General features: G+C 44.3%; 1 protein-coding gene across 1 annotated transcript in view; it reads left to right on the top strand.

The window, feature by feature from the left end:
- The window catches only part of SPIRE2 (spire type actin nucleation factor 2), a 230,843-nt gene that overhangs the window by 106,652 nt on the left and 110,138 nt on the right, over positions 1-14,053 (top strand). The window contains exon 2 of the mRNA XM_078670918.1: positions 9,344-9,393. Within this exon, the coding sequence (XP_078527044.1) occupies positions 9,344-9,393 (50 nt within the window). The remainder of the gene's footprint in view (positions 1-9,343; positions 9,394-14,053) is intronic.

Consider the following 14,053-nt stretch of genomic DNA (forward strand, 5'->3'; position numbering starts at 1 on the left):
CGAGCTGCTTGAGCAGGGGTGGGTGGGGGATTCAAGATGGTAGGCCACCAAAGGTTTGCAGGGGGGGGGGATTTTTTGCTGAAAAAAAGGACCTCCGTTTTATCGGTGTTGAGGGCAAGATGGTTGGCTGACATCCATGTGCAAATGTTGCCAAGGCAGTTTCTAAAGTTGGAAAAAAGGGAGTCAGAGTGGTCTCGAAATGAAAAGATAAGCTGAGTATCATCAGCATAAGAGACCACCCTGACACCCCAAGACTCAACTACCTTGGCCAATGGAGCCACATAGGCATTAAATAATAGAGGGCTTAAAGCAGAGCCCTGGGGCACTCCGCACAGAAGGGGTTTGTCCTCGGATTCAAAAGGGTGCAACGTGACCCTTTGAGAACGGCTAGACAGAAAAGAAGTGATCCAAGCCAGCACTGTCCCACCGACCCCAAGCTGTTGTAAACGGATGATAAGTTTTTTATGGGAAACGGTGTCGAAAGCAGCGGATAGGTCGAGGAGGACCAACATGGCCTCCTCGCCCCTATCCACTGATTCCCTGATGGTATCTGAGACTTCAAGCAGCGCTGTCTCCGTGCTGTAGCCGGTTCTAAAGCCGGACTGGGAGTCATGCAACAGCTGGTTTGACTCAAGGTACAGTGCTAACTGTTTCTGTACCACCTTTTCTAGAATCTTGGCAGGTTTGGGCAGGAGTGAGATAGGTCGATAGTTACTAAATAATAAAGGGTCGGTACCAGCTTTTTTCAATATGGGGACAAGCCTAGCCTGTTTCCATGGTGAAGGGAATTGGCCATGCGATAGAGAAGCATTCCAGATGGAAAGAAACGGGTTCACTAGAATAGGGGCAAGAATGCCCATAATTCTGGCCGGGACTATGTCCAGGGGGGAACCAGACTGAATGCTGCGCAGCAGAGCTAACGCCAGATCTGGGGTTAGCTCACTAAAAGAATTAAAAGAGCAGGAAAGGTGACAAGAGGGGTCTTCGGAGTCATTAGAAGTCGTAACGGCAAAGGAAGAGGAGAGTTTAACTATCTTCTCCTGAAAAAAATCAGACAAACCATTGCAGAGATCCTGAGTGGGGGTACAGAGGGATTTCAAAGCAGGGGGGTTAACAAAATCTTTCACAATGGAAAAAAGGGTTTTAGAAGAATTCTGCGCCTGTTGAATACGATTAGCAAAGTAAACTCTCATTGCAGAGCGTAAGAGTTTGCGGAATTTATTCAGGGCAGATTTGTATACCAATTTGGCTAAGGGATCAAAGTTCTGTCTCCATTTACGTTCAAGCTGCTTACACTTGCTCTTTTCTTCCCGCAACAAAGGGGAAAACCAAGGAGCAGAGGGACGGGATCTGCAGGAAGTAAGAGGAACAAGGGGGGAAACAGAGTCGAGCGCATCTGAGAGAGACGAGTTAAATCTCAAAATTTCTGAGTTGAGGTCTTTTTGGTGGTTCAGTTGAAAATGAAGGTGAGCTTCCAAGGACTCACAAGTAACTTTATTCCATTTACGCCCTCTAACTCGTTTAAGGGGAATAGGGGAAGGAGGGGTGGGGGTTGTGAAAGAGAAAGGAATGAGAAAGTGATCAGTCCACGTCAAAGGAATGGGGGGGAGGGAGGAAATGGAAGGATGATTAGAAAAAATAAGGTCAAGTGTATGGCCTGCAATATGAGTCGGACCAACAACTAATTGGGACAGGGTGAGTCCTTGTAGAGTTTCTAACAGGGAGGAAGATTGTGTACAGGAAGGATTATCAATATGAATATTGAAATCTCCTAATACAGTAAAATGAGGATGTTTAAGCGAGAAATCAGCTATGGAATGCATCAAAGTATTAAGGGAGGAAGAAGTAGTGTTAGGGGGATTGTAAATTAGAATGCCTGCACAAATGGTACTAGCGGAGTTCATAATTGTGAAATATGCGGCTTCAATAAGGCCCAGATTAAGAATTTTCAGAAGATTGACTTTGAGATGGGATTTAGCAATTATCGCAAGACCCCCTCCGGTCTTGGAATTGTCTCGATTAATGCCTGTAAAGCAATAGCCAGGGGGAGTAGCTAAAGTGATGTCGGGTTTGGAAGAATCTTTTAACCACGTTTCAGTAAGAAACAGTAAATCCCATTTATGGGTGTCAAGAGATAGCCAGATATCATGGGCGTGGGCAGGAAGAGATCTGCAGTTAACTAGTGCGGCCTTTAAGGTGGTAGATAACTGATCATTAACAATCAAGGAACGTGGCGGTGCTATAGGGACCACAGGAAGAGAAAAATTGCAGTGTGGGCAGAGATAAGCAGTTGAATCAAGGCTAAGAGTGTTGCAGCAGATTAAGGGGGAGCACGTAGCCGGGCGGAGGTGTAACAATTGATCCGAGGACCAACTGATTGCAGGGGCGTGTGGAACAGGGGTTCTGGCGCGAGGCGCGGGTCCGGCGCGGACGGGCGCAGACGGGCTTGCCTTAGGCGCGCCTTCGGCGCGCCATCGGCGCGCCCGCTGCGCCCGCCCGCTGCGCGGACGGGAGAGTCCCTTCATTTTATCCATGTTTTACTAGAGGGTGGGAGGAGGGTGGGAGGCGTCCAGGAGCTGGAGCGCTACCCTGCCTCCCCCCAAGATGGCGGTTCCGCTTTACTCAGCCGGCAAGAGCGCTGTGCTCGGCTGCACCGGTAAAGGAGTGAAGATCGGGACCCCTGTGACGACTCAATCTCGTCAAAACATGCAGGCGGTCAGTATCATAAAATAGAAGTATTAAGATATGTACAATTTTAAAAACAATTAAATGCCGGTCAGCGGGACTGTACCGAGGTCGTAAGATCACCACACATACAGTTACACGCCTTTACAATTCACACGCTCTCACAGGAGAAAGGTTTGTCATACAGCAGAAAGGAGAAATGCCCCCGGCTTTCCGCCTCAGGGGAAAACAAGTAATCTACGTAAAATACCACCAGAACTCCTTATGTAGTGAGGGAGGGCGGGAGGCGTCCAGGAGCTGGAGCGCTACCCTGCCTCCCCCCAAGATGGCGGTTCCGCTTTACTCAGCCGGCAAGAGCGCTGTGCTCGGCTGCACCGGTAAAGGAGTGAAGATCGGGACCCCTGTGACGACTCAATCTCGTCAAAACATGCAGGCGGTCAGTATCATAAAATAGAAGTATTAAGATATGTACAATTTTAAAAACAATTAAATGCCGGTCAGCGGGACTGTACCGAGGTCGTAAGATCACCACAAATACAGTTACACGCCTTTACAATTCACACGCTCTCACAGGAGAAAGGTTTGTCATACAGCAGAAAGGAGAAATGCCCCCGGCTTTCCGCCTCAGGGGAAAACAAGTAATCCCTATATGTGGTGAGATCATATACCTTTTCAGTCTTAGCTTTTCAATGGAGCAGGTGGATGCCCTGCTTGGAAATCTATGTTTACAACACCCAGTTGAAGATAATACTTTCCTTTGAAGCATTTGGAAGCATCAGTTCTTATCACTTTTTGAACCCAACACTATGGAAACCAACACTTGTTGCAAGGTCAGTCGTACCTCGGTACTGCTGTGGCTGCTAACGCCCAGCAGGAAAAACAGGGAATTCCACTTCAATTCAACACATAAGACAATTTCGCACAAAAAAATCAGTCAGCTTGCACAAAAGGAAGCAAGAAAGCTCACATATATGTTGAAGCCTCAGCTTGAAGCCTAGTACACTTATGTTAAGGGACCACACTTAGGGGCCTATTATGATTGCGGTTTTTCCGCATCCTCTGGGCCGGCGGAAGCCACCGCCGGCCCGGAGGATGCGGAAAAACCGCAGCGGACCCACCAAAGACCCACCGCCACATTAGGATGGCTGGTGGGTCCTGGTTTCCGTCCGCAGCTTTTCCGCCACGGTTGGCTTACAACCGCGGCGGAAAAGCTCTAATATGGTGGCGGTGTCTCTCAGACACCGTCCGCGATATTAGGAAGGGCTTTAAAACATGCTTTTCCTCGGCGGGTTTTCCGCCGTGGAAAAGCATGTGTAACTTCACTGCGGGGCCCGTTGCAGGTCCCCTAGGTGAAGGGGGGGTGGGGGGTGCACATGGGGGTTACCTATGGTACCCCCCTGCATTTGTATGCAGAAATCGGCAGGCACCGCACGGTGCCTGCTGCTTTCTGCAAACAAATGCAATGTATGCATTTTTACCATTGCGGCGGATGCAGCTTGAAGCTGCACCCGCCGCAATGGTAAAAATAGAGGATGTGACCGCCAGGGTGGCGGTCATATCCTAATTGCACAGGAGGGAACTCCGCAGGCCATGCGGAGGTTCCCTCCTGCTCTATGGTGGCGGACGGACTCAGGTCCGTCCGCCATCATAATCAGCCCCTAAATGCACATTGCAGTGCACAGATATCGGCCACGTGGCTTCTTACCCGTATTGTAACGGGGAAACGTCAGATATCTGTAGACTCAAAAAACAGTGAAGGCTCAAAGTTGTTGTAGTGGGACACTGTGACATTTTTTCAGGTGCTTTGAGAAAGTGGGTGCTTACGCCTTCTGTACTGAGATAGTTCTTTCAGATATCAGCGTGCACTATAAGAGGGTGAGTACTCACACGTCTAGTAACAGGCAGCATTATCTCTGAAAGATGTTGTGAGACTGCGAGTACTTGTGCTTCTTGTAGAGTAGCACTACTGTCAGAGATCTGCAGGCATTTTGAGACAGTGAGTACTTGCACTTCTGGCAACGGGACAGTACTATCCCATTTCTGCGACCGCCGTACGACTGTGAGCATACTGCCACTTATATGCAGGCACTTTGGGAAAAGTGGTTGTAATGTGACCGTACTGTCACATATCTAAAGGCATGTTTGGATAGTGAGTTTGTGAGCTGTATGAAATGGTATAGTATTGTCTGACATCTGTAGATATTGTAGGATAGTTCTATCAGGTATCCGCAGCGGCTGTGAGGCAGTGAGTGCCCATGCCTCGTGTAGAGGGACAGTACTGCCAGATATGTACAAGTGATGTGACTCCATGTGAGACCGTGAGCACATACACTTCTGATAATGGGATAGTACTGTCAGATATCTGAAGATGTTGTGAGATGTTAGGGAGTTTCTTTTAATGGTACAGTACTATCAGATATCTGATGCGCTGGGAGGTAGTGAGTACCTGCTCTTGTTTTTGTTGCACAGTATGTTACAATATTGGCAGATATCTTCAGTGATTGTGTGGGACAGGGAGTATGGTGGTTCTTCCATCTGTCCTACATTGCCCTACCACCTCATCTGACTGAGCTTGCATCCGGATGCATTACACGCAAGTGCATTGACATGGCCATATTTTTAGTCTCTCTGCCTGCCGACACTATGCTAAGGGCATCGAAAACTGCTAGATGACAGAGCTGGAGTTAGGATAGTACATTATCCTGTGCTTGAATATTTGTGCATAACTCTCTTTAGTGGCATAACAAGGAGGCAAGGGGCCCTAATGGAAGCAAGGGAAATGCTCCCTCCCGCAGTTTGAGTAGTAAAAGAAATCATCTATAGGAGTGTAGTGGGTTGCTCACCCAGGGTGGAACTGGAATCCAAAATCAGCCCTGGTAAATATGTTCATACCAGCCTCACAGTGCTCAAGGCTGTGTCATAATGGAGCATTGGGGCATGGTTGGGTCATGGCAGCCCATTCTGCTCAGAAAGGAGACTCCTACTTGCAACCTACCAGGGAAAAGCCAGGGTTGCACAATGGCCAGTCTGGCCCTGCCTGGAACTCAGGATTCACTGCACTTGCTGCACTAATGATAGCTGGTCCCAGTTTCTAGGCCTCTCCTTTGTTTTGCATGGGAACCATCCAAACATAGCTGCTTCTCATAGCACAGAAACAAAAAAAAAGAAGAAATAGAACTCTTGAGTGCTCATTCACTCCGCGTGACAACGGTCCCTGGCAGTTCAGCTGGCAGGAGTCCAGCTACTTATTTCACTGTCGTAGCTGTTGCTAGCCTCGGTGGCAGTGTCATGTACCTACCACAACAAAGAGCTGATGCTATGTACACACCAGAGCGAGCATTGTCTTCTGGTTGACAGTCCTGTGCAGGTGGCGTGCATGCGCTTGGATCAAGGTGACGTTGACGATAAACAAGCCCAGGCAGGTGACCCTGTTCTGAATCAACCGAATTTACCTTGTGAACACAAATCTTTTGTCTCGCAATGCAAACACATGTGACTTATAATGACATTTCCACAATACCACGAGCAATCTAGTTGAAAAAGTTGAAATATAACCATATCCACTGGCTTGTTCACACAATACGCAGCTCATCAATACAACGAGTTTAAGAAAACCCTAGTCATATGATATAGGCATAAATGTTATCATTTTAAGGCAAATTTTTCACCGTTTGCCACTTTGTTGCCCATTTCCCATGGTGCTGCGAAAGAACAAATGAGTGAGGTATTTGTAGAGCACAACAGCATCCCTAAAAACAGGGCGCCCTGGCACTAAAGGCCACAGAAGATGAAGTAATGCTAGTTGGATGCAAAAAGTCAGGCTGCAGACGTAAGTTAAATTGCTGCACCTCAAAGGTCCAATGGGAAAGAATTTTAGAATTAGGCTCCTAAGAAGTAGAAGGATCTGGCTCAAATATGACTCGATTGATGTGTGGTCCTCTTAGCAAGTGTTATTTTCTGGTCTAAGAGCCTTAGTAGGTGTGTATCGCTGAACCAGCTTCTGGAGACACATGGGGCCGGTCTTGGCCAGGGCCTGATAGGCAACCAGGAGCAGTTTTCATTTGATCCTACTGTAAACACGAAGCCAATGAAGATATTTAAGATGTGAAAAGATTGACAGATACAGATGTCTAAGAAGTTTAAGCACCAGTCTAGCGGCAGCATTTTGAACAATCTGCAACCGGACTGCAGAGTATTTGGCAAAGGCTGAGTAGAGGGCGTTCCCATAGTCCTATTGCGGTGTGATATTGCATTTTTCTGAAAGACAATCCTCTCCCTTTCTTGAAGGCAAATGAGGCAGTGTTACACCCCATGAGTTACACCCTGCTCCACATTCATTCCAGATCCACATGATCACTGAGAAATACCTTCACATCAACCTAATATGCCCAGTAACAAATAACACAACCACATTTGTAAAAATTCACAATGCACTACTTGGCTGCCTAAAAGGACCGTCATTTTCCAAAACAGATGCCCATGGACAGCGACAATACTCTTAGCAGACACTAGATAATACCATAAAGGAAAAAACATTTCAGATACTATTTTGTTTTTATTTGAGTTTTATATAGCGCTGGCTAGACCCAGAGGTATCAGAGCGCTTTACATAAGGTTCCACAAAATTACCAAGTTACATCAGTTACAAGTTGCATCAGTTACTAGGAAAAAGTTTCAAGAGCGTAGAAGACTAAATAAATGGAGTTTAGAAGGGTAAAGGGGTAAGAGGTAGATAGGATGGAGAGACGAAGGAGAGTCTGCCCAAAGTCCGGCTGGGTAGGTGACGGCCAAGGGGGGAGTCCACAGCCCATCTCCTCTATAGCTATCGGGTAGCTCCACCGGGCATCTGCCAAACAGCTAGGTCTCAACAGGAAAACAATTAAAGAGTAAAGAGGAGGGATACATGGAGCGTAAAGTGGGTGGAGTAAAGGGGTAGGAGGGAGTATACAATGGAGAGACATTTCTTTTATGTCAGATGGGATTTGACAGATATTTCAGAGGTGTGCAAACTGAAAATCAATTTCAGAATATCGAGGCTTGCAAATATCCAATCCAAAATATCCACAGGTAAGTAAGCATACATTTCTATACCTACCTCCACATGTATATGCGCAGGTTATGTAACTGTGGAGTTAGTAATTATGAAATCTATACTTCCCTACAGATACTTACCTTTCAATCTTTTGTTCCTCGATATTCTGTTCATGATATTCTTTGATGTCGATATTCTTGGGCTCGATATTCAGTAGTACAACCATAAATAACACAAGCTTTGAGCGACATCCATAATTCTCTAACCTGCGGAAATATCCAACAATTTTGGTTTTGTGTCCCGTCCATGACCGGTGGTGGCAGTTACAAAATTCGTGACCGGATACACTCATTGAGATATTGTATTATTCACTGTATTAACGGATGAAAAAACTATTCCTGACAACCATTAGATGTGATCTTACTAGAAAAATGCCTTTAGTTTTGTAAAAGTTGCATCTAACCTATCAAATAGTTTTAGACTATATTTGCATCTCGAACTTGTATAATCTACAATTGACCACGGTAGGTTTATCTAGATGAGAGGAAGTTAGTTCTGTCATGAATTATCCTGTTTTTTACTTGTCATGTAATTGTACAGATACTATATATCATTGATTTTAGAAATATTTTGCTGGAACAAAATAATATTTTAGGTTTGTTTCTATGTGTACTCCCAGCCTTCTTAAGAATGAATTCGCAATTATTCTACATAATGCTAAATAAGTAAGTAGTTGCCTAGGAATTTGTACAACTGTATTTTCACTGCCATGGGAACTGATATCATTAGAAAGGGGTCCTGATATTCACACTAACAAAAATCATAATGTACATACTTTATGGATCTTTATCAAGCCTACCCTCTCAATTTCTTAGCCACAATTCAACCACATACAATCATATATTTAAAACCAACATTAAATGTAGTAGAGTTTCCTTAGCGGAAACCCCAGATGAAGTTCCTATACTCATTTCCCAAGCTTATCCCACAGATTGAGCAAACATGCAATTCCTTGTTTTATGCAAGTAGAGCTGTGTACCTGCTTCAGAAACTCATTCCAGCCAGGCTTCAACCCCCACTTATCTTTCTGACAATATCTGTTGCTTGAAGCTGTCCCCACCAGTTACAATTAGTGCCATTGGAGGGCACAATTTTCTATGCCATGTTCCAGGTGGCCTTATTATCCTTTTATCCCAATCCGCAGTTGGACCATGACCACTCCCAGAGCAGATAACACTTTTACTAACCACGCTGCATCCCCACCCTCACATATGTTATCACTGCCTTTGTACCTGTGTTGCCTTTTCTTGTTGGCCACGAATCATAAGCAGTAGAATTAGGATTGCAAACAACATTGATTGCAGCAGACTAGTTAAGATAACATGTCTTTGTAAAGGGCAGGTTAAACCCATGTCACCTTGGCACTGCAGAACGGATGCTTACTCCTATCTATTTCAATGACACCCTTTTACTCCACCTTGGAAGGATGAGAGGCAGAGTGTATGGGATGGGAATTAGAACCTGTGAGCATGAGGCCAAACACAGATTCCTGCAGTGAATGCATTCGTTTTCTGAGCCACCAGCCTCGGCGTGTTGATGAACATTCTGCTTTCTCTCTTTTTGCAGACCCTGAGCAGAGGTTTCCAGTGCCAATGTCTATCGCCATGGAAAACCAGGTAAGGTGAATTCATGTTTAACAAGCATTGGCAAAGACAAATGTGTGTCTTTTTTTAATGACAGCTGATGGCAGATCTTGAATGTGTGGTTGTGCAGATGTGTCAATAAATGTGAGAATAAGTTAAATGGTGGATAAATGACCAAACATGCCATGAAACACCCATAACACCACCACTCTCAGGCGGGAAACAGCCTTTACAATGAAGTCCTTACTGCACAATCCTTTTACCACACAGCCTTTACCTTGCAGGCAAGTTCCACTCAGGTAGGTATTTGCACCTTTACTACGCCAGTAAGTATTTGTGCCTTTACCGCGCCAGTAAGTATTCATGCGTTTACCACGCCAGTAAGTATTTGTGCCTTTATGATGCCAGTAAGTATCTGTGGGACAAATCACATAATGATTATGGTATTCTTTTTTTTTAAAAGCGTTTAGCTGCAGGTAGTGGTAAAGAGAGGTATGGCTAATTTTAGGGTTTGGGGGTTGGCAGTGGTAAAGGGAGATGGTGTAGTTTTAGGGTTTCGTTGTGGGTATAGGTACATGGAGGTAGGGGTGGTTTTAAGATTTAGGGGCGGGCAATGGTTAAGGGAGTTAAGTGCAATTTTAGGGGTTTGGGGTGGGCAGTGGTATAGGGAGATAAGGTAGTTTTGGGGTTTAGTGGTGGGTAGAGGCAAAGGGAGGTAGTGGTTGTTTTAGGTTTAGGGATGTGCAGTGGTAAAGAGAGGTAGAGGTAGCTTTAGGGCTTAGTGGTGGGTAGCGGCAAAGGGGGGAAAGGGTCATTTTAGGGTGGGTAGGGGTCAAGGGAGGTTGGGGTAATTTTAGGATTATGGGGTGGGTACATTTAATGGGGGTAAAGTTAATTTTAAGGTTTAGGAGTAGGTAGTGGTAAAGAGAGGTATGGGACATTTTAGGGTTATGGGCTGGTGAGAGGTAAAGGAAAGTTAGGAGTAAATTAAAAACATGGTGGGTTTGGGAGTTTCCCTAAAGACATTGCATGATAGAGGCAACTGTGTGGTAAAGACTGTGTGGAAAGGCATGTGTTGTAATTGCATGCATTGTAAAGTCATACATTCCTCACACGTACACACTTAAAACTCCACAGTTGATCAAATACATGTACAAAAACACACACAATCACCACCAAACACCAGTATATACCATCAGACACTCCTACACCCCTTAACTACACACACACCACCTAACACCAACACTCCATCAAACAAGCCAACCCACATCAAACATCTTGCCCATACACAACATCTGATACCCACTCACATGAGCAGACGTCCACATACATTAACTGATGCCCATGCACAGCATCAGTTGCCCTTCTTCAGATATCCATGCATGTCACTAGGCACTGACACAAACCCATGTACACAGTTAGATTCCCCTTACATGCCAACAGCCACCACTGCATGCCAGCACTCACGAAAATACATAATTAAGCCTCCAAGCATGTGATCTGACATTGTGCAAACAGCCCATACAACTCTCACACACATATTCACAGATGAATGCAAGGCACCCGGCACTTCTGTGTACCAACAGACACTGATATATATATATTTATGCTGTTAGGTTGTTGTGACATGAAATACAACTATATTGGGTAAATTGGTTTTAGAGCAAAGAAACTACAAAACCCAGCATACATTGGTATATAGTATTTTTTCTATGTTTAACACTGAGATGAGGTGAAAGCATCACGCCAAAAATGTATAAAAATAAAAAGCGGACCATTTGTTTGTTACATTGAGAAAGAATACGGAGGTATTCGAAACGCGTCTGGCTATAATTGGATAATAAAGACCTGCTGATCCACAAAAATTGGAGTCTGTAATCCGTTCCTTTGGTTTTGTCCCGGCTGGGCTCTGCAGAAGGGAAACGGAGATATTTCTATATCAATTGCGGAATATCGGGTTGATTTCGCCTACAGACCCCCTGTCCAGGAAGTGGCTGCTGCAATCAACCCCTCTCTTGTTCGACTTCCGTTAAGGAAACCACTGCGGCGGCCCCCGAGTGAAACAGCGCGGAGACCAGACTGCTGTAAGCGCGGTAACTCTAGCGAGGTCGGAGGACCAGCGGGAGCAAAGCGGGAACAGCGGTGAGTGTCCAAGCGCGAATGAGACTCGGTGGGCAGGTGTGGGCAGGCAATACGGCTCTGACATTTAAACACGGGTCGTGTGTTATTTAACACGAAAATAAAATAGCACAAACAGACAATATGTCAGAAGATGAAGTTCGCGCTAGAGAGGCAGCTGCGGAGGATATTTACAGTAAGCTGCCGGTTGTGGAAAAGAGGGGAGCAGTAGCGAGCACCACTAACACTGTACGGGTGGACGACTCAGCCAGGACTCTCTTAAGAAAGCTAGAAAAACAAATGAGAGCTGAAGTGACTAAATGGTGGGAGAGAAAATCCCTAAGTAAATATGCAGAAGCTGGGCGAGTCCCACGGGGGCTAAGAATTCTATTGGCTCCTAATTATGAGAATCCAGATCCACAAATGTTGAGAAAATGGGGTACATTGAATCTAGAGGCGTCAATGAATCTAGTTCATCTGCTAATTGAATATGCAGAATCTGACAGACTGAAATTACTGGATGAAATTAAAAAGACAAATGAAGAGCTGGCAAAATTGGAACCAAATGACTATATTGCAAAAACGCGCAAGGAGATTAAAGATAGGTTGCTGAAACAAGAAGAGAAAATCAAACAGCGCAAAGTATATAAATTCGCCCGTGACCTGGCAGACTATGAGCAAGGCAGAATCTATACATTTGCTAAAAAATTTGATGCGGCAAAAAAACTGAAAGCAGACTCAAAAAAGATAACAGGGCACGAAGCGAGTGAACAAGCAACCTGCTCAAACCAACTAGCCCCTGACAACAATGATGTTGTAAGCGAACAAAGTGATAATAGTTCAGTCTATAGTGTCAGTGGAACTAACAGCACGGACGATGAGGATACTACTCCCAGAACCCTAAACCTCGGTGAAGAAATTGATTTTTTAATCGAGGACAGATTAAAAACACTGAGGCCACGGAAGCAACAACAGTCACAGCCACTGGTGACACAAAAACCAGAAATGCCAAAAGGAGGGAAAGGCGCAACAAAACCAAAAGGAAGAGGGAAAAGAAACTATTGGCGCAATCAACAGCAACCAACATAATAGATAAAACAATCATCAATATTACATCTTTAACATTGGACGACAGGGAAGAACAAATCTTAAAATTGGGACTGTCATATTGTCCTCCAAGAAATTTCAATTTTGCACAGACCCGTATAGATATCTTCAGTTATATCAGAAAATTAAAACTGCTTAAATTCTATAAAATCAAAAGTGGACTAGCTAAAAAATCAACCACGGAACAATCGACCTCTGACATTAGACTAACGGCTACTGATGTTGAAGGAATAGTGGCAGCCAGAACTCTAGAAGAGAACATCGATGTGGCAATTGAAAGCAACATATCTACCCAAGAACATTTACAAGCAGCCTCAATAGCTCAACTGGGGGCGGGCAAGAGCCCATTCAAGCCAAAATCAGTCTTTGTACCCATCATGCCCAAAGATGCTATCGATATTTTCCACGATAGGGTAACAGAGGATATAAAAAATCTACACTATCAAGTGAGTCATCACTCCAAGAAACTAAGTCAAAACGATCTGGAATATAATCGATTAATGACTAAATTAGGTACCAACACTGAGATCATCATAAAAGCTTCGGATAAAGGCGGCAATATAGTACTGTGGCCTAAGCAAGACTATATAAGAGAAGCCAATCGACAGCTGTCAGACACCCTGTGTTATGTGGAAACAACCAATAAAGAATACACAAGGGCTTTGGAAACTTTGCGGAAACATCTAACTCAATGCAAGAGAGATAGTATGATCTCTAAAGAGGAATATAATTTTCTATGCAATGATTCACCTGTTTTGCCATCTATATACTTTCTCCCGAAAACTCATAAGGAGAGAACCCCGGTCCCGGGACGCCCAATAATATCGGCGATTGAAAGTGCAAGTGAGCACCTATCACAATACATTGATTACTTCTTACAAGATTTGGTCAGAGATTTACCCTCCTATGTTAAGGATACGGGTGATTTTTTAACAAAAATCAGTAACATCAAATGGGAAGACAATATGAGAATGTTAACATTAGACATTGAATCCTTATACACTTGTATAGACCACCAAGTAGGATTGGATGCTATTAAACATTTCTTGTCTTCAAGACCTATCGAATATTACGAACATAACAAAGTAATTATGAGAAGTATTGACTGGTGCCTAAACAATAACTTCTTTGCATTTTCTAAAAAAATCTACAGACAGTGCAGGGGCGTGGCAATGGGGTCTTGCTTCTCCCCCAGCTATGCCTGTCTAGTGGTTGGCTGGTGGGAGGAGCAGATATTGAGGAAAGAATTGTCGTCAAAATATGGTAACAATATAACAATTTGGTTACGTTATATAGACGATGTCTTTTTGTTGTGGAGAGGGGACAATGAAAGTGCAAATGCTTTTTTACATGATATCAATGTGAACAAAATGAATTTGAATTTTACTTCAAACATGAGTTGTATTGAGGTGGAATTCTTGGACACAAAGGTTTATGTAGAAAATGGTGAATTACATACAACATTGCA

Source organism: Lissotriton helveticus, chromosome 12 (genome assembly GCF_964261635.1).
Source record: "Lissotriton helveticus chromosome 12, aLisHel1.1, whole genome shotgun sequence".
NCBI lineage: Eukaryota > Metazoa > Chordata > Amphibia > Caudata > Salamandridae > Lissotriton > Lissotriton helveticus.